Source organism: Chenopodium quinoa, unplaced genomic scaffold (assembly GCF_001683475.1).
Source record: "Chenopodium quinoa cultivar QQ74 unplaced genomic scaffold, ASM168347v1, whole genome shotgun sequence".
Classification (NCBI taxonomy): Eukaryota; Viridiplantae; Streptophyta; class Magnoliopsida; order Caryophyllales; family Amaranthaceae; genus Chenopodium; species Chenopodium quinoa.
In genome coordinates, this window is record NW_018744790.1 from 1,934,247 (window position 1) to 1,952,981 (window position 18,735).

Sequence of the window (18,735 nt, forward strand, 5' to 3'; positions counted from 1 at the left end):
GCAGGCCCAGCACTCGCATGCGGGCTGCCAGGCGCTGCTGGCCAGCAAGCCCAGCATGCTTATGCGGGTTGCTGCTGGCCTTGTGCCTTGGCTAGCGCTGCTAGGCAGCAAGCAATGGCCTAGCCATGCTGCTGCTAGCTGTGGCGAGCTGGCACGCCTAGCGTGCTAGCTGCTGCAGCTTGTTGCGGCATGGCTTGCTAGCCATTGCGCGCACAAGGCTGTGCCTAGCATGCTAGCACGCACTAGGCAGCGCCTAGCCTTGTTGATGCTAGCATGGGTGCGCTAGCACGCACCAGCCAGCCTAGGCTCGGCTTGGTGCGCATGCTAGCCACCAAGCTAGGCCATATTCCCTTAACACTCGGTTTGCATGGGAATTCCGATGCTAGGGGTATTTTGGTCTTTTGTTGTTTTATTACTATTTCTCGTCTCGTCTTTCACTATTTTTCGACTCGACTTCCGACGCTCGGTTTTGACGCTCCAAGCTCGAATTTCCGACGTCTAAATAAATATTACTCGGTCGACTCATTAATTCCTTCCGAATTAATTCGTCAGTTTGGTTTGTTGAATTCTTGGGTGTGACCCGAAGGGTTCAGTCAAGATTAAGCTGTAATATTAATTATTCATTAATATTACTGATCGGAAGCGGCCTCCACCCAGGCATTCCGATCACTTGACCTCACTGAATATATTAGCTTTCTAATAATTCTGAACCCACTAACGGAATAGTACACTTGTACGAAGGACACAATTCCTTTCAATCTCCCACTTGTCCTTCCGGACAAGTGCGCATTTTGTGTACAACCTTTTTCCTATGTCACTTAATGTCTCTTCATGAACTATAAGGTAAGATTTATTTTGTCATCCTTATTACGTCCAGAAGTGTTTCCCGATTCCGAGTCCGACTGTCAATAAACCGATGATTTCTAAAATCCATCCGAGCACGGCCATGCATTTTACAGTCTCGCTCTACGAGAGGCCTTGTATACAACAAAGACATCTTCCCTATTTTAGTAGGGGGACATTCCCAGTCTTGTAATGTAGCTCCTCTTACTGAGAGGACCTAGTCGCCCGAGTGTTGTCGTTATAATCCCCTATTACGGCAGACGTTTGACAACATCAAAGCGAACTAGTACTCAAAAAAGAGAACTCACAATACTCATGGTCGAGGAAATAGGTTTCGATAGCCATAATGAGAAGTAAACTTATGACAAATTTTTAATTTCTTAAAGTATTCTTATAGGTCGATCCAGTATGGTTCTAAACCAATACATGTGCAAATGATTTATGACAATCATGTCCTTGTAGCACATGAAACGGTGCTATAAATCAAACTACACACTAATCTCAATCGGTCATTAATCGTCCATCGTTTAAATGACCTTGATTAGGGATAATTTTCGATTATAATATTCAATGTTCACTTAATAGGTGTTTCCTTACCAAGACTGGTCTTGATACCCTATTTTGAATATTCTCATAATCGAATGGACTCATTATTTAATCCTAAACCACAATTAAATAGCATAATGGAGTAATAAAATATTGCATGAAATTTTATATTACCCCAAAACTTGAATGGTTTTCCTTAGCGTCTTACATTAATTTTTCTCAAAATTAACTAAATCACTAAACAAGGAAATCAAAGCCAGTCTCCTACATGCTTGATTCCCATTGCCTCAACGTGTTTGTTGTGCTTCACTTGAGGCAAAGGTTTAGTAAGTGGATCGGCTACATTGTCATCCGTTCCAACTTTGCAAATTCTGATTTCACCCTCTGATTTTCATTCTCGAATCATGTGAAATCGCCGCTTGACATGTTTGACCTTCTGATGTTCCCTAGGCTCTCTGGCCTGAGCAATAGCTCCATTGTTGTCACAATAGAGGGCTATTGGACCCTTTATAGAGGGTACAACATCAAGTTCACCAACGAACTTACGAATCCAAACAGCCTCCTTAGCTGCTTCAGCAGCTGCTGAGTATCCGGCTTCAGTTGTAGAATCTGCAGTTGTACTCTGCTTTGCGCTCTTCCAACTAAACACCACTCCATTTAGACAGAACACATATCTAGGTTGCGATTTGAAATCGTCTCTGTCTGTCTGGAAGCTTGCGTCAGTATAACCTTACACAACTAAATCCTCTGCACCACCATACACCAGGAATTTATCCTTGTTCCTTTTCAGGTACTTTAGGATACTTTTGGCCGCAGTCCAATGCGCCTCTCCTGGGTCTGATTGGTAACGGCTCGTAGCACTCAAGGCATACGATACATCTGGCCTAGTACATATCATGGCATACATGATCGATCCAATAAGCGAAGCATATGGAATCTGATTCATTCTTACCCGCTCATCAAGTGTCTGTGGACACTACTTCTTGCTTAGGGTTATGCCATGTGACATTGGCAGGTGACCTCTCTTGGCCTCCTCCATGCCAAATCAAGCAAGTACCTTATCAATATAAGTACTCTAACTCAATCCAATCATCCTTTTCGATCTATCCCTATAGATCTTGATGCCTAGTATGTACTGAGCCTCTCCCAAGTCTTTCATTGAGAAGCACTTTCCAAGCCAGGCCTTTACAGACTCTAACAACGGAATGTTGTTTCCAATGAGCAATATGTCATCGACATATAAGACTAGGAAGGCAATGTCACTCCCACTAACCTTCTTGTAAACACAAGATTCATCTGGATTCTTGATAAAACCAAACTTACTGATGGCTTCATCGAATCGCAGATTCCAACTTCTGCTTGCTTGCTTTAATCCATAAATGGACTTCTTAAGCTTACAAACTTTCCTAGCATTGTTTTGGTCGACAAAACCTTCAGGATGTGTCATATACACAGTTTCTTCCAAATAACCATTAAGGAAGGCGGTTTTGACGTCCATCTGCCATATTTCATAATTGTAATATGCAGCAATCGCTAGGAGGATCCGAACGGATTTAAGCATTGCGACTGGTGAAAAGGTTTCATCGTAATCAATACCATGAACTTGTCTGTAACCTTTTGCCACCAATCTAGCTTTGTAAATGAATACATTTCCATCTTTATCGGTTTTCATCTTAAAAGTCCACTTACATCCAATAGGTGTATAACCTTCGGGTAAGTCAACCAAGTCCCAGACTTGATTTTCAAACATGGAATCCATTTCAGATCTCATGGCCTCTTGCCATTTAGCAGAGTCGGTGCTTGCCATCGCTTGCTTGTAGGTTGTCGGTTCATCTCCATCCATAATCAGGATATCCTGATTCTCGGTTAATACTAAACCAAGATATCTATCAGGTTGAGATCTCGGCTTCTGAGACCTACGTAGGGTAATGGATTGAGCATTTGCATTGTCGGTTCGACTTTGCACATTTTGATCATTTTGACCTGTGTCAACAAATGCTGTTTGAGCACTATGACTGTCATTATGATTTTGTTGCTCATCCTCACAAACTTCGTCGAGTTCGATTTTCCTCCCACTTGTCATTTTGGAAAGGTGCTCCTTCTCCAAAAAGACACCATCGCGAGCAACAAACACTTTGTTCTCCGATTTGTTGTACAAGTAATACCCTTTGGTTTCTTTTGGGTAGCCCACAAAGTAAACCTTGTCAGATTTGGGATGAAGTTTGTCAGAAATCAATTTCTTGACATATGCTTCGCATCCCCATATCTTTAGAAAAGATAACCTGGGAGGTTTCTTCGTCCATAATTCATATGGAGTCTTTTCTACAGCTTTTGATGGAGCACGGTTCAGTGTTAGTGCCGCAGTTAGAAGTGCGTGTCCCCAGAAAGAGATAGGAAGATCACTAAGACCCATTGTTGATCGTACCATGTCTAACAAGGTCCGATTTCTCCTTTCGGATACTCCATTCCATTGAGGAGTTCCTGGAGGTGTCAATTCTGAAAGTATACCCTTTTCTTTCAGATGGTCATCGAATTCTTGGCTCAAGTATTCACCACCTCGATCCGATCGAAGGGCTTTGATTTTCTTGCCAAGCTGATTTTCAACTTCACTCTAAAATTCTTTGAACTTTTCAAATGATTCAGATTTATGCGACATGAGGTAGACATAGCCATATCTACTATAGTCATCTGTGAAAGTGATGAAATATCGATGTCCATTTCTTGTGGTTGAGCTCATTGGTCCACATACATCGGTATGTATAAGACCCAATAAGTCACTTGCCCTTTCTCCCAACTTGGAGAATGGCTGTTTAATCATCTTGCCTAATAGACATCCCTCGCAATTCTCAAACGATTCTAAATCGAAAGAGTCAAGAACACCTTCTTGTAGAAGTTTCTTGATGCGTTTGATGTTGATGTGGCCAAGACGACAATGCCACAAGTAAGTCTGATTTGACTCTATGGTCTTAGCTCTTTTGGTATCATTATAAACAATTTGTCCAAAGACACAAACGTGTCATTCCATAAATATAAACAAGATGATATGTCTTGTGATCAAGTTCAAAATGACGTCCAACGCCACAAGATCAAAATATGGTAGATAAAACTAAACAAGTTTTAAATCTAGACAAAATATGATATTACAAGCTTTCTTTGAAAGATTATCTTCTTCTTCCACTTGTGTACTCATACCCACTTGAAAAGCACCGCTCACTTTGTTCTTGAAACAGGAGCATATAGTGAGCCAATTTTGGTATCTAATACCTTATAAATGGCTTATGTTCAAGTGTAAAGATGATACCTGAGATTGAGGTTACTTTTCTTTTCGCCTCATCTTCTAGATACATGCTACATTCTCTTTTGTAGTGTCCAAGTCTACTACAATAGAAGCAGCGCATCTTAGCTTTGTTCTTGAACTCCTTCTTCTTTGGTCTCAGAGCAACCTTAGCCTTCTTGCAAGAATAGGTTTTCTGGAGCTCTTGAACAACTTCCATCAAGGACAGTTTGTTCCGCTTGGCCATAAGTCGCATCTTTAATGCAACATACCCTGAATGGAGTGAGCTTAGCAGCATGAGAGCCGCTTGCTCATCGTCCACTGGTTTGCCAATTAGCTCCAGATGGGTGAATAGCCTTGTCATGTTGAGCACATGAGCTTGAAGTGGCATCCCGGGTCTAAGTCTTGCATTATAGACCTTAGCCCATACTTCTTGTCTCTCTTTCGTGAGACACCCATCTTGCGGTGGCTTGATCCTCATGTTCAAGAGTGACCTAGTCACATCTTCCACAAGTCCATCATAGTTGCCTCTTGTACTTTTGGTGACTCTCAAATTGACTACATCTTCTAGAGCTTTGAGCATCATGTCCGGAAAATAGTTGGAGAACTTCCCCTTCCATTGTACCGGAATGGAGTTTGCCATGAGTCTGGAAACTCTTTTACAATCCACACTCCATACCTCATGTGCCTCATCACTCATAATCCCCTTTGAGTAGAAACTCGGGATTTGAGTGTCCAGAATGTGCTCTAGGTAGCAATTTCGGAGGGTCTTTCGGAGTTCCTCTTCCCATTCCTTAAAGTTTACCAAGTTTAGAGAAATTGGCAACTTTTCGGGCAATTCCGGGAGCATAAGGTCGTTGACATTAGTTGAAGACATGATTCTACAATTGAAAGAATTTGAAATAAAAAACCATTCATTATACTTAAATAAGATTGAATTCATGCATTTTAATCAAACTTATTTAAAACGTCTTATTCACACATTAAAGATTGTCCCCATTTTAGGTGAGAATAAGTCGATTCCAAGATCCAAAGAAACAAAGAGTGGTTAAGCATGCTTTGGCTTGTCTTAACACTCAATCTCCTAAGGTAAGCAACGCTTTGCTAATGGCTCCAAGCTACTCTTGGTTGAATAAATCATCGCATCCAATGCTCTCTAAACAATTTATTCACTTTTCCACGACATGGTAGGACTCCATCACTCATATCGTTGAGTATAACCAAAACCACCTTGCATACCCGGTATGCCTTACGTTCCTTGGAGAAGTAGTGATGCCTCGCTTTGGCGTAGCCCACCACTACCCTCGTTCGGTTGGTAAGTGTGTTTTGGAATGGCAAGTTTTACTCAATATTTTAGGGACCTAGGGTTTCTATGTTGGTTGATTTAAGTGAACTTAATTAATCATCTCAACATTCGAAATCCTAAACATGCATCTAACATATAATTCATATATATATATATATACATAAATATATATATCGAAAACATAAATAGAGATGCATTTGGCAACTAGCATGACCCCTTGAGATCTTCAAGTCTTCAAAAGGTCTTCATTTGCAACTTCATGGCTTTGTCTTCTAAGAACCCCGTCTTCAAGACTTGACCAAAATATTACAATTGCTAGTATCTACGATTAGGACTAATCTAAATATTAAGGTACAAAAATACTCAACGGTTCGCAGACCGTATTTAGATTTACAAAAATTCATCACGGATCATAGTCCGTATTTTCTATCCTAATCGGCCCCCACTAGTTGCCATTTCATAAAACCTGCGAGAGAATTTACATTCCATTCATCCATTCACTATCTATGAATGGCCCATGCATTTTAAACGATAAACAAGTAACAATGCATAAAACGCGCGAGAACTAGTAACTAATCTAGGTGGTTAATCCAATTAACACGCCTAATTAAACTAGTCAAAGTTGTTTTAACCGGTTATGGTAATAACTTAGAGACGCTCCCACTAAATTCCGCATCCAACTTAACTAATCCAATTAATTAAGTCGGTGAACCCAAATATTTGCCAAAATTAATTTTGCAAATGTCGCTCAAAACTCGAGGCCTGGCCTCCAAAATTTTTAATTAAATAAACAAAATAATTAAAATAATTAAAACGACAATTTAAGCAAAATACGAATTCCAAAATGTCTAAGTGCCTAGCACTAAGACTTGGAGTCCAAAAAAAATACCCTTATTTACATATTAAGCAAGATAAATCCTAGACTAATAACACGATAACTCCAATGATCCAGTTGTTCAATCAATTGGGACCTGTAATAATTTCGAACAGAGGAGGGCGAACTTTAAAATAGCATCGCCTTAATAACCCGGGGTTATTGTGCCAATTATGGGATTGTACGTACCGTACAACAAGCACGTAGTATGCCCATGTGCACCCCCGCAACACCAAGCATGCATGTGGGCTGCTTGTGCTCGCATGCGCTACGCCCAGCCCAGCCAAGCGTAGCAGCACGCACAGCGCGCACAGTATTATGCTGCTGCTGCGCCATGCTGCTGCTTGCAGCGAGCAGCAGCCCACGCCCTTCCTCGCACACACACACGCACAACACCAAGCACCTAAGAACGAAGTGCCCAGCAGCCTCGGCAGCCACATATGGGTTGCGTGAGCAGCCCAGCTGGCCGAGAGCTAGCTTGGGGCTCTTAAGCCTCGTGTTGCGTGCTAATGCTTCGAAAATTATCGATTTTTTTGTGTGACATTATAAATCAATTCTAAATTAATTTTAGAATCAATTTTGAGGAAAAATGAAAAATAACAAGTCCAACTTAAATAATTCATCCAAATGCAATTAACCAAATTTATTTCCAAAAACCATTCTTTAATAAAATTGGTTTAACTTGGTGTAATAAAATAAATTAGGGCAATTCTCACTATTCATTTAATCACTTTAAATTAATCTTGAGATTTTGACAAAATAAAAGGGAGTTGGAAAAATGAACATAAGTTCAATAAAGACCCCAACTTTAATAATTGTAACTCCATGAAAAAATTATATCTTCCAATATGAAGATAAACCAATTTCGATCACAAGTTTTAAACTTTATGATTCCAATCAACTAAAAATGATTAAATCAACAAAGTTTAACCAAAATTCATGGAATTTAGTAACTCAAAGTTTCAATCACTTATCATAAATAAAGATTGAATCTTTAGTACTTGGAAGCAACAAAGAACAACAATTTCACACTTAATGCAATTAATTTGCAATTATGTGAAAAAATAAAATCAAACTTTCAAGCACCAATTACTACCAAGTAATCATGCTTAAAGTGGTCTAAAATTGCATATAAATAAAGGAAAGAACCAAATACATAACCACCATAAATATGCAATTAATTTTCAAGGTTAGAAAGACTAAAATTTTTCGTCAAAATGAAAAATCCCTCGAAAAATGCATTTCTGGTCGTTTTTTGGCTAAAAACCTAGTCCTGAAAGGGTAAAACCATTTCCAGAACGCCTTTTCCACCCAAAAGTTACTATTTTTAGGTCGAAATCTGGGTTCGGGAGCTGAAGACAGCTATAATACGAGGTAAAAATTGGAAAAACGAGTTACTAATCTAATTAGCAACTTAAAACCAGAAAAAATTAAGCCATAAAACCACTTTGAAAATATTATGATTTTAAAAATAAACGAGCGAGGCTCCGATACCGCTGTTGGGGTTTGGTGAGTCCGACTCACCGCGGAAACAAACCCAAAAACAAGACCGCACTCGCAATAAATAAAACCATAAACATAATTAAATTAATCACAAGATTAAGATAAGCTAATTACCTTTGACGCGAGCTTCGCTCCAAAATGAGCTCTTACTTGAAAGCTTCAAGTCCCGCTCAGACGGAGACCTCCAACGAAGTCCACCCGCACCAACAAAACCGACTAGGTCCAATGTCTTGGGGTTAGCAAGACCCGACCAATAAAACCCGAGTAATTATATTGAGTTCAAAGGTTTTCACTAATTGTGATGCCTTTTCCAACTCTTACTCAAGCATCATTCCCAATGCCTATACTTGGGTATTTATAGGAAATGATGGGAGTATCATTTACTCTCCCATCAATGTGGGATAGTATGAATTTTCCATTTTATTTTAAAGCTAAAATAAAATTAATAATCAAGCTAGTAATAAATCAACAAGTGGCAAGCTCATGTGAGTGGTTAGGTGAGGACCACTTGGAGAAGGGGGGGACCAAACTTGCTCCCCACTCCCTCTCCCATAACCGGCTACCTCACTCCACACACACTCAAGGACCACAAGCCACATGGCACCCACCCTTGGGCACCAAGGCAGCCAAGGTGGGTTGCCATGTGATACCAACAAGTGGCAGCAACGCCCAGCAAGCCCAGCAGGCCCAGCACTCGCATGCGGGCTGCCAGGCGCTGCTAGCCAGCAAGCCCAGCATGCTTGTGCGGGCTGCTGCTGGCCTTGTGCCTTGGCTAGCGCTGCTAGGCAGCAAGCAATGGCCTAGCCATGCTGTGGCGAGCTGGCGCGCCTAGCGTGCTAGCTCCTGCAGCTTGTTGCGGCATGACTTGCTAGCCATTGCGCGCACAAGGCTGTGCCTAGCATGCTAGCACGCACTAGGCAGCGCCTAGCCTTACGATGCTAGCATGGGTGCGCTAGCACGCACCAGCCGGCCTAGGCTCGGCTTGGTGCACATGCTAGCCACCATGCTAGGCCATACGCCCTTAGCACTCGGTTTGCATGGGCATTCCAATGCTAGGGGTATTTTTGTCTTTTGTTGATTTATTACTATTTCTCGTCTCGTCTTTCACTATTTTTCGACTCGACTTTCGATGCTCGGTTTCGACGCTCTAAGCTCGAATTTCCGACGTCTAAATAAATATTACTTGGTCGACTCATTAATTCCTTCCGAATTAATTCATCAGTTCGGTTTGTTGAATGCTTGGGTGTGACCCGAAGGGTTCAGTCAAGATTAAGTTGTAATATTAATTATTCATTAATATTACTGATCGGAAGCAGCCTCCACCCAGGCATTTCGATCACTTGACCTCACTGAATATATTAGCTTTCTAATAATTCTGAACCCACTAACGGAATAGTACACTTGTTCGAAGGACACCATTCCTTTCAGACACAAATGGGTGTCTATAGTTAACTAACTTTTTTTTTAATAATTCTTGTTTTTAAGTAAAAAAATCATAAAGTTAGTTTAATGTAATAGTTTTATAGTATGTATTTTTATATCCTATTTTTGGATTGAAATCATTTTGGCGAAATATAATTTTTTTTATATAATTTTTGGATTGAAACAAGTGATCAATTATTGATGGTGACTCATAAGTTCGAAAATCCTGGATCCGCCACTGGTACCTCTTCGTTTGGTGTTAGATAAAAGGTCCTTGTCTTTGGGTTCAGATAGAACCACTTCTCATCAATGTGGATGTAGTATTGCATATCCCCAAATGTTGGGTCTCCCTCACTTGGAACAGGATTAATGTGCTGAAGCACCCATTTTAGCCTTGCTAACTTGTAATTATCACTTAATGTTGAGTGATTGGTTACTGTGACAGACCTAAGTCTTCCCTTTTTCTTTAACCTGTGTATGATGACATGATGGACATTAAGAGCTGCACCATAACTTCTGTTTGTGGTTCTCTTGTACAGAGGCACAGACATAAGCCACTCATCAGAGTATTCCTTAGGCTTTCTACCTATCTTGCCTAATTTTTTGCTCCTGACATCCACAACATCCCCCTGTTGAATGTGTTTTTTAATTTCTTGAAACCATCTTGTTGTTGTGTGTAACACCCTAGAAATTCCTTTCCTTTAAAATACCTATTTTGCCCTGTTTAAAACTTTAAATAGGAATATCTAAGACATTACCACCACCATGATAACGGTTAAGGCAACTATCAAACACACACATCGGAAGACTAATTTCAAAACATTTCAAACCAAGTCAACATTGAAAGTCAAACAACGAAAGTAAATTCAAACCAAAGTCAAACGAAATAAAATAAAATGAACCTACAACTTGGAACCATTGTAGGCCCTTATTAAAACAAAACTGAACTCAAAACCCTTTCCGTTAGTCACATATAAATAAATAAGTCATAAATAAATAAAACAATAACACATTCATATACTTAGAAACCAGCATGATTTGCTCTTCACTCATGCCCATTTATGAATATGCTTCATCACCTGAAAATCTTATCTCTACTTGTTTCCACTGCTCTCCATTAAAAATGGGTCATCATAGGGCCAAGATAAAAATAAGGCCAACAAACAGACAAAACACACAATCAACAAAGCTGAGTACATAAGCGTATTTTACACACTAACATAAAATTTCCTATCAACACACAACTTACCTCGTTGCACCTGTTTTTCAAGCATACAACATTCAATAAAAGTCCTCACTATACACTACATAATTTATTTAATGTTGACTATGCATCGAACAGGTTTCCCACTCAACCTCCCCCAAATAAATTGAGGTTACTGACACGAGAACTAACCATTCCAGCATCAATAACCACTCGTAAGTGGCAGAATTCTTGTGCATAATAATAATAAAAGGAATTTACAGCATCATGTACTCCAATAGAAGTTATGATTAAATATAAAGTCACATAACTTCCCCCCCCCATATGTTTATACTCAAGGTATATACGTTCCAAGAGTTTTGGTGCGTAATCTCTTTCACTTTACGTTATTTACAGATTATTAAACTTGGTGATGACTCTCAAACTATAATCATCCAATCAACAATAATTATTCAAACAATCAAACATACCAATTAAATTCTTGAATAATAGTGACCACATAATATTTAATGTTGAATCCTTTTTAATTTTACCTTGGTACCAATGATACCTTAAATGCATAAAACGCCACAAATCCTATTCCTCGGTGTTAAAAACACCTTAAGTTCACTAAGGCACCAACATATAATTTATTCCTCGTGTACATGCACTTATATAGATCTTTCCTCATGCTCATAGCATCAATAAAAATTATATGAACCATAATAAAATTCCTTTTCAATATTTCAAACCAAATTAAACATGCTCTCTAACATGCCATAAATAAATATATGGTTCACTAATAATATTCCAAACTATTAATTTCCGTTCAATAATCCATCACAAATAAATCATGCTTCATAAACTAATCACCAATAACATTCAAATCACAATTTCCAATCCAAACCCAGCATGATACTACTTGTAATCAATTAAACATTTAGCATGCTATTATATTAATATAATTATACTAAGTATGCGAACTAACGTACCTTGTATACGATCTTAGAATCGCCACGACTAATAAAAATCACTCACTTCAAAGTCTCCTACAATTTAAAATTATAGAATCCACTCTACACAAATTTCCAGCAATATATACTATTATAAAACCCCTCATAATTTAATTAAAATAAGTTGAAATTATATTTAAAACATCATAATTTAATCTCAATTAATGAATAATTAAAATTCCTTAAAGAAACTTGATTTTAAATGCTCTACTAAAAATTCTAGCACTATATTTTAATTACAACTTGTTGTAATTAAGCCTTAAAACACTTTAATCAAAGGTCTAAACCATTATATATCATGACCGTTCAATAATTTACAAATCAAGAACCCAGGGTTTCAAAAATTGGGGCTTAATACTTATAAACAGACATCAAAATCAAATCCCAAAACTCATAATTAACAATTAGATTTAGGCATAGATTAGTTTTTAACAATAAAGATTTAATTTTTTTTATTATTTAATTTTATATATGTTAGAAAAAGGGGGAGAGAGAAAGCAGCGACAACCACCACGCCGGCTGCCAGCGCCGGTGGCTGCCTGTTGGCGGCGGGCGGCCAACTGCTATCGGTGGTCGGCAGTGGTGGTGAAGAGGGCAGCCGAAAAAAAGAAAAGGGGAAGGGGAAAAAAGTAGAAAGAAAATAAGGAGAAAGGAGAGAGAAGTTTACCTTGGGTTTTCTCCACTCTGGGCAAAGTTGATTTGCCTCATATGTGGGATATTTATACCTCTTCTCTACAAACCCTTTTTCCCTAATTTTTTTCTTTTAATTTTCCTAATCCCATCCCTAATAAAACTTTACTAACATAAAATTTTCCTTAAATTAAACCCCAACTTAATTATATTAATTAAATAAACTTTCCTTTTATAAATGTTTCCAAAATTATTTAAGATAAATAATTAAAATACTTTAAATAAAATAATTCAATTTAATTAAATACTTCTCAAAATACTTATTTTAATTAAAAATACGTATAAAAATACGAGATATTACATGGTGGATCTGTGTACACCATGTTTTCTTGCCAATGGACAGAACTCCTCTTGGAAGTGAGTCCCCTTCCACATTGAGCATGATATCATTAACTATCTGCCTTTTTTCTTGGATGTTCAACGCTCTGCTTTGCCTTGCATTGTTTGGTACATGTTGTTCCTCATCTGCCTCTAACTCTGAGTCCCTTGTCTCTATTGATTCAGTTTGTTGCTGATTTGTTGATTCAGTTGAGTCTGACATTGAATTTGAACTGTTGGAATCCTCTTGCATGTCTGTGTTCTGCTCCATGAGCAGTTGGTTGATGTTGAAAAATTCATCAAACTCCTCTTCCATGAGTCCCTTTTTTTTTTTTTTTTTTTTTTTTTCCAGATGAGATGGTAGGTGATGAAGTGGAGGTGTCTTACTTTTTTTTTGGAGCTTTCAATGGAGCCTGATTCTGTACAAATAACTAATGCTGCCACTAACTCAGCAATTAGAAATTAGGACTAATTTCAGTTGAAGATAGTTTTTGTGTAATTTGCAAACAATGGCACTTTAATTTCTGGTCTGTAATTTAACAATGGAAGTTGATTTTCCTCCCCCTCCCGACCCTTAGAATTTTGGACAAAGTTAATGTAATGAAACAGGTTTTCTCAGCTGCTGCTATTGTTTGTTTGTAAAATAGGGTTATTGGGAAAATTTTGAATTAAGTTTGAAATGTTTTCAAATTTTGTTGAAATGTTTGGAGGGATACAAAAAAGATGCAAAGTAGTAAATAATAATCAAATAAATAAGAAAGACTGGTTTGCAATTCACCTTTAATCCACCCACTTAAAAGTTTTGCCTAGGTCCGCAATTCACCCCTTTGTTGCGACTAAATCATAACGGAGGGAGTATATTGCAAGAGGAGGATCAAACGTACATGGGTCTAACAACATGGCTAAGTAGTAAATAATAATCAAATAAATAAGAAAGACTGGTTGGAGATTGGTGTCCTTAAAAAAAAAGGAAATGTTCAAATACAAAATTAGATCATAAATCATAATTAAGTTTTTACTTGACAATATCTCAGTAGCATAAAACCAAACAAAATGTCAATACACTTTTTTAAAAAGGAAAGATACAAGATTGTTGAAGGTCTCCTAATAATAGGAAATACGTAAAGTGACTAAAAGCAGCTAATGGTTTCCCTAAGCTATCTCAAGGAAGAACCAAAAGTTAGAAGTACAGTTAGGAGGGGTTTAAATGTACCGAGCCGAGTACTACCTTGTTTATGTTCAAATTTATGTAACTCAGGCGAGTCTGAGCATGATCCCGAGGTTTCAAGCAAGTTCAAAAATCTGTTCAAACTCAGCTCATTTAATACACTACATATTCACAAACAGTTTGTAAATGGCTTCTTTATTAAACGAGTTGATAAACGAACTTAGTGATAAATGAATTTCTCTAATAAACGAGCCTTGTACTTTTGACATTTGAAAATCTCAAAATTAACATATTAATTAAATTTTAATAATAAACAATAAACCTAAGAATTAAATGTTAATAATAAAAAAAAACTTAAGAATAAAATTAACAGTTGTGAATAAATCAATAATTCATGAATATGAATAAACGCGTAGCTTGCAAACATAAATACACGAGTTGTTCATGAACTTATGTGAACGAGCATATCTATGTTCGTGTTTGATAAGCCTTCTTATCATGGGTTGAGAGAAGCATTTTAGGGTGTGTTTTGATGCTTTATATGTACTTTTGTTAGCTTTTGTGAGTTTTGGGCTGTGATCTCACTTATGTGCAAAAGGCGGGATTTATGAGTATAAGTGAGTGAGTGAGCTCGGGAACCAATGAAGAGTTATGTAAGAAGGATGGACCTTGGCTCGTGATTTGAGAGTTGTGATGGAGCATGGAAGAGCAAGGAAGAAAGCTTGAGGAAAAGGTGAAGCAAAGCAAGAAGAAGAAGCAAGGAAAGAAGGCAAAAAACAGCAGGAACCGCTGCCAGGGCCGCTGGCAGCTGGCCAGAGCCGCTGGCAGCGGGTATACCAGAGTGAGGGGCTGCCAGAGCAGCTGCCAGCGGGTCCAGAGCAGCTGGCAGCGGCTCTGGCAGAAATTCGGGCTGTTTTGGTTAATTTTCAGCAATTTGGCTTTGTTTTGGCTCGTGTTTTGGATATTATTTTATTATTATTATTGTGTTATGTTATTAAAATATAGAAACATATAAATAGCTTAGTTTTAATTAAGTTTGAAAAAAAAAGAAGGAGAATTAAGTTTTGAGAAAAAAGCTTTCTAGGGTTTTCTTGGAATTTTCAGAATTCTTTGTTTTGGAATTAGAATCCATGGAAGCTTAATCTTCCGGATTCTTGGTTAAAGATTGAAGCTTTTGGCTACGAATTGTGAGATCTTTCTTCTCTTAATATCTATTGAATATATATTGTTCCTTGAATTAATTTCATGATTTGCTTTAATCAATTGCTAGGTTAGAATTATTGGATTCGCTTGCATCTAATTAATCTTTCCAAAGTAGCAACTTTAGGTTATTGATGCATGCTTTTGGTTGATAACTTGAAGAGGGAATAATATTATTGAAGAAATTAGACCGCTTGTGTTAATTTATTCAATCCTTGTTGATTTCTCCGTTTATTTTCTTCTTGTGGATAATTTAGAGCGCTTGTCTTGAATTGTGCATTGGAAAGGGTTAGAAAGGAGCGCTTTGCTATTTCTAACTATTTATGAGAATTTAGAATCTAGGAATTCTACAACAAGGTGTTCAATAGAGCTTGATTGAGGAGACTTCTATGATCAATTTGTATGTTCATTAGTGGATTTCGCATAACCAAGACCGTTCTTCTCATTGATTACCTATTCATTACGTTCGTTGTTCTTACTTAGTTCATTTATCATCATTGCTCGTGAAAACCCCCCTCGTTACTTAGGTTACTACCGTCCTAGGGTATTTCCACTTAGGTTTCCAGTTATTAGTCCCTTTTTCCCTGTGGATTCGAACTCGACTTCCCTAACTACGTTTATTTGCAGTTAGCTTAGTTGTGATATTTTTGGTTGCATACGACTGAGGCACACCAAATTTTGGCGCCGTTGCCGGGGAATTAAGGCGTTACTTTTTAATTGTTTATCTTAGTAGAATTTATTTTAGGACTGTTCTTAGCTATTTTTCTTTGTTTGTTCGCTAGGGTATGATAAGTACCCGTTCTGCTAACAAAGAAGTTTTGCAGTTTGATCCAGAAATTGAAAGGAATATTTCCAGGTTGCGAAAAGAGGCAAGAACAACCCCCAGTGAATCAACGTACTCCTTCAATATTCAAGAAGAAGAGGAGATGGCTGACAATCGAACTCTAAGGGAACTCACAGCTCCCAACTTGAACCAACAACCGTTGTGCATTGCATACCAGCAGTTGGAGGAAGGTACTAATGTTGAGATCAAATCCGGTCTAATTCATCTATTGCCGGCATTCCATGGCATGAAGGGTGAAGATCCAAATAAACATCTGGCAGAATTTCATGTGGTATGTACTAGCATGAAACCGATTGGGATGACTGATGAGCAAATTCAGTTGAGAGCATTTCCTTTTTCTCTCAAAGATGCAGCGAAGGATTGGTTTTACTATCTTCCCCCAGGGAGCATAACAAATTGGGCAGGTTTGAAGAAGTGTTTCTTAGAGAAGTATTACCCAGCCACTATTTCTGCAAGCCTTAAGAAAGCTATCAGCAATGTGGATCAGAAGGAGGATGAGTCCTTGTATGAGTATTGGGAGAGATTCAAGAGATTGTGTGCTAGTTGTCCGTACCATGGGTATTCCGATCAAGACCTCATCCTATACTTCTATGGAGGTCTAACAGATGATGATTTGAGGATGGTGAATGCAGCAAGTGGTGGAGGGCTAGTGAATAAGACTCCAGGAGATGCAACTAGGCTGATTGCAGAGCTAGCAGAGAATTCTAGGCAGTTCAGTCAGAGAACTCCCACGCGCCGGGTGAATGCAGCAAATTCAAATACAACTGAGTTAGAGAGTCAAGTAGCTGATTTGACTTCTATGATGCGTGAGTTCATGGTGAACTCAAGGAATCCACAGCAACTGAATGCTTGTGGTTTATGCACCTCCACAGGACATCCCACTGATGCATGTCCTCAATTACAAGAGGAACAGAATGAGCAGGCCAATGCAATGGGTTTCCAAGGGCAAGGTCCTCAGAGAAGATATGATCCATATTCGAATACATACAATCCAGGATGGAGGGATCATCCAAATTTGAGATATGGGAATTCCCAGGGGAACCAACAACAACAGCAAAATGCTCAAGGCCAGCAGCAATATCAGCAATATAGGGCACCATTAGCCAAACCTCAAGGCCAAAGCTCAAATTCGAGTAATATGTCAACTGAAGAAATGATTAGATCACTAACTTCTAATGTTTCTACTATGCAGCAAAACATGGTGCAATTCCAGCAAGAAACCAAATCCAGTATTCAGAATTTGGAAAGTCAAGTGAGCCAAATTTCAAGTGCAGTGAGCCGACTTGAAGCTAAGGACTCTGGAAAGCTTCCATCTCAAACGGAGCTGAATCCTAAGCAACAGGTCAATGCAATAACATTGAGAAATGGCAAAGAGTTGCAAGAAACTGCAGTTGCAACTAAGAGGGCTAAAGACTTGATTGGAACTGAAGAGCAAGAAGTAGAACATGAAGCTGTGGCGAATCCACCAACTTTTCCCTCTTATGAACCCACACCACCTTTCCCTGAAGCCTTGCAAGATACTCGAAGGTATGAGAAAGACAAGGATATTTATGAGACTTTTAGCAAATGTGAGGTAAATATTCCCCTCTTGAATGTGATTAAAAGTATTCCTCGTTTTGCTAAGTTTTTGAAAGAACTGTGTACTATAAAGAGGAAGCACAGGTTAGGAGGGAAGGAAAAAGTGAAAGTGAGTGCTCATGTTTCTGCAGTTTTCCAAAAGAAACTTCCTGAAAAATGTAGTGATCCTGGTATGTTTACTGTTCCAGTTACAATAGGGGACACCACTTTTCATAGAGCTATGTTGGATTTGGGTGCATCAATTAATGTTATTCCATATTCCCTGTTTAAATCTTTAAAACTTGGACCTTTACATGGAACTGGGGTAGTGATTCAGTTAGCGGATAGGTCTAATGTGTATCCTAAGGGGGTGGTGGAAGATGTGTTGGTTAAGGTTGATGGTTTGATTTTTCCTGCTGACTTTTATGTGCTTGACATGGAACATGACAAACAAGCAGTCCCCATCTTGTTAGGAAGACCTTTCCTGAAGACTGCTAAAACAAAAATCGATGTGTCTACCGGTTCCTTGACTATGGAGGTTGATGGGAAAGCAATTGGGTATAACATTTATGATTCCATAAAGTATCCTGTCAACACTCATTCTTTATGTTCTCTTAATGTTGTCGATCCAATGGTGCATGATGTTCCTAACAATCATCGTGGGGATGAGTTCCTCACACCTATAACTAATGTTGTATCTGGTGATTTCTTGGATTTCTCTATGCCTACTAATGTGCAGGTGAAGGTGGGGGAATTGAATGAACATTCCAAGCTTCCACCTATACCGGGCAAGAAATTGTCCCATTTATACCACAAAGCAAAGAATAGGTTGTGGAATGACAAGATGATTGCTAGGAAGAAGTTTAAAGTCGGTGACAAAGTACTCCTATATCAATCCCGACTTAGATTATTTCCGGGAAAACTTCGGTCCCGTTGGGAGGGCCCTTTTCAAGTGGCGAATGTATATCCGCATGGAGCAGTTGAAATTCAAAGC

General features: G+C 38.5%; 1 protein-coding gene across 1 annotated transcript; it reads right to left on the reverse strand.

Moving 5' to 3' along the window:
• Positions 1 to 9,977: 9,977 nt before the first annotated feature.
• Positions 9,978 to 13,288, reverse strand: LOC110703872. Its single transcript, XM_021881651.1, has 3 exons — positions 12,975 to 13,288; positions 11,018 to 11,027; positions 9,978 to 10,397 (listed from the first exon to the last, which is right to left on the reverse strand). The coding sequence occupies exons 1-3, from the start codon at positions 13,286 to 13,288 to the stop codon at positions 9,978 to 9,980; spliced, it is 744 nt and encodes a 247-aa protein (XP_021737343.1).
• Between the last annotated feature and the right edge of the window lie 5,447 nt (positions 13,289 to 18,735).

What these genes read in the sequence shown, in the direction of transcription:
- LOC110703872 (XM_021881651.1), bottom strand. Translation starts at nt 13,288, where the DNA reads ATGGAAGAGGAGTTTGATGAATTTTTCAACATCAACCAACTGCTCATG.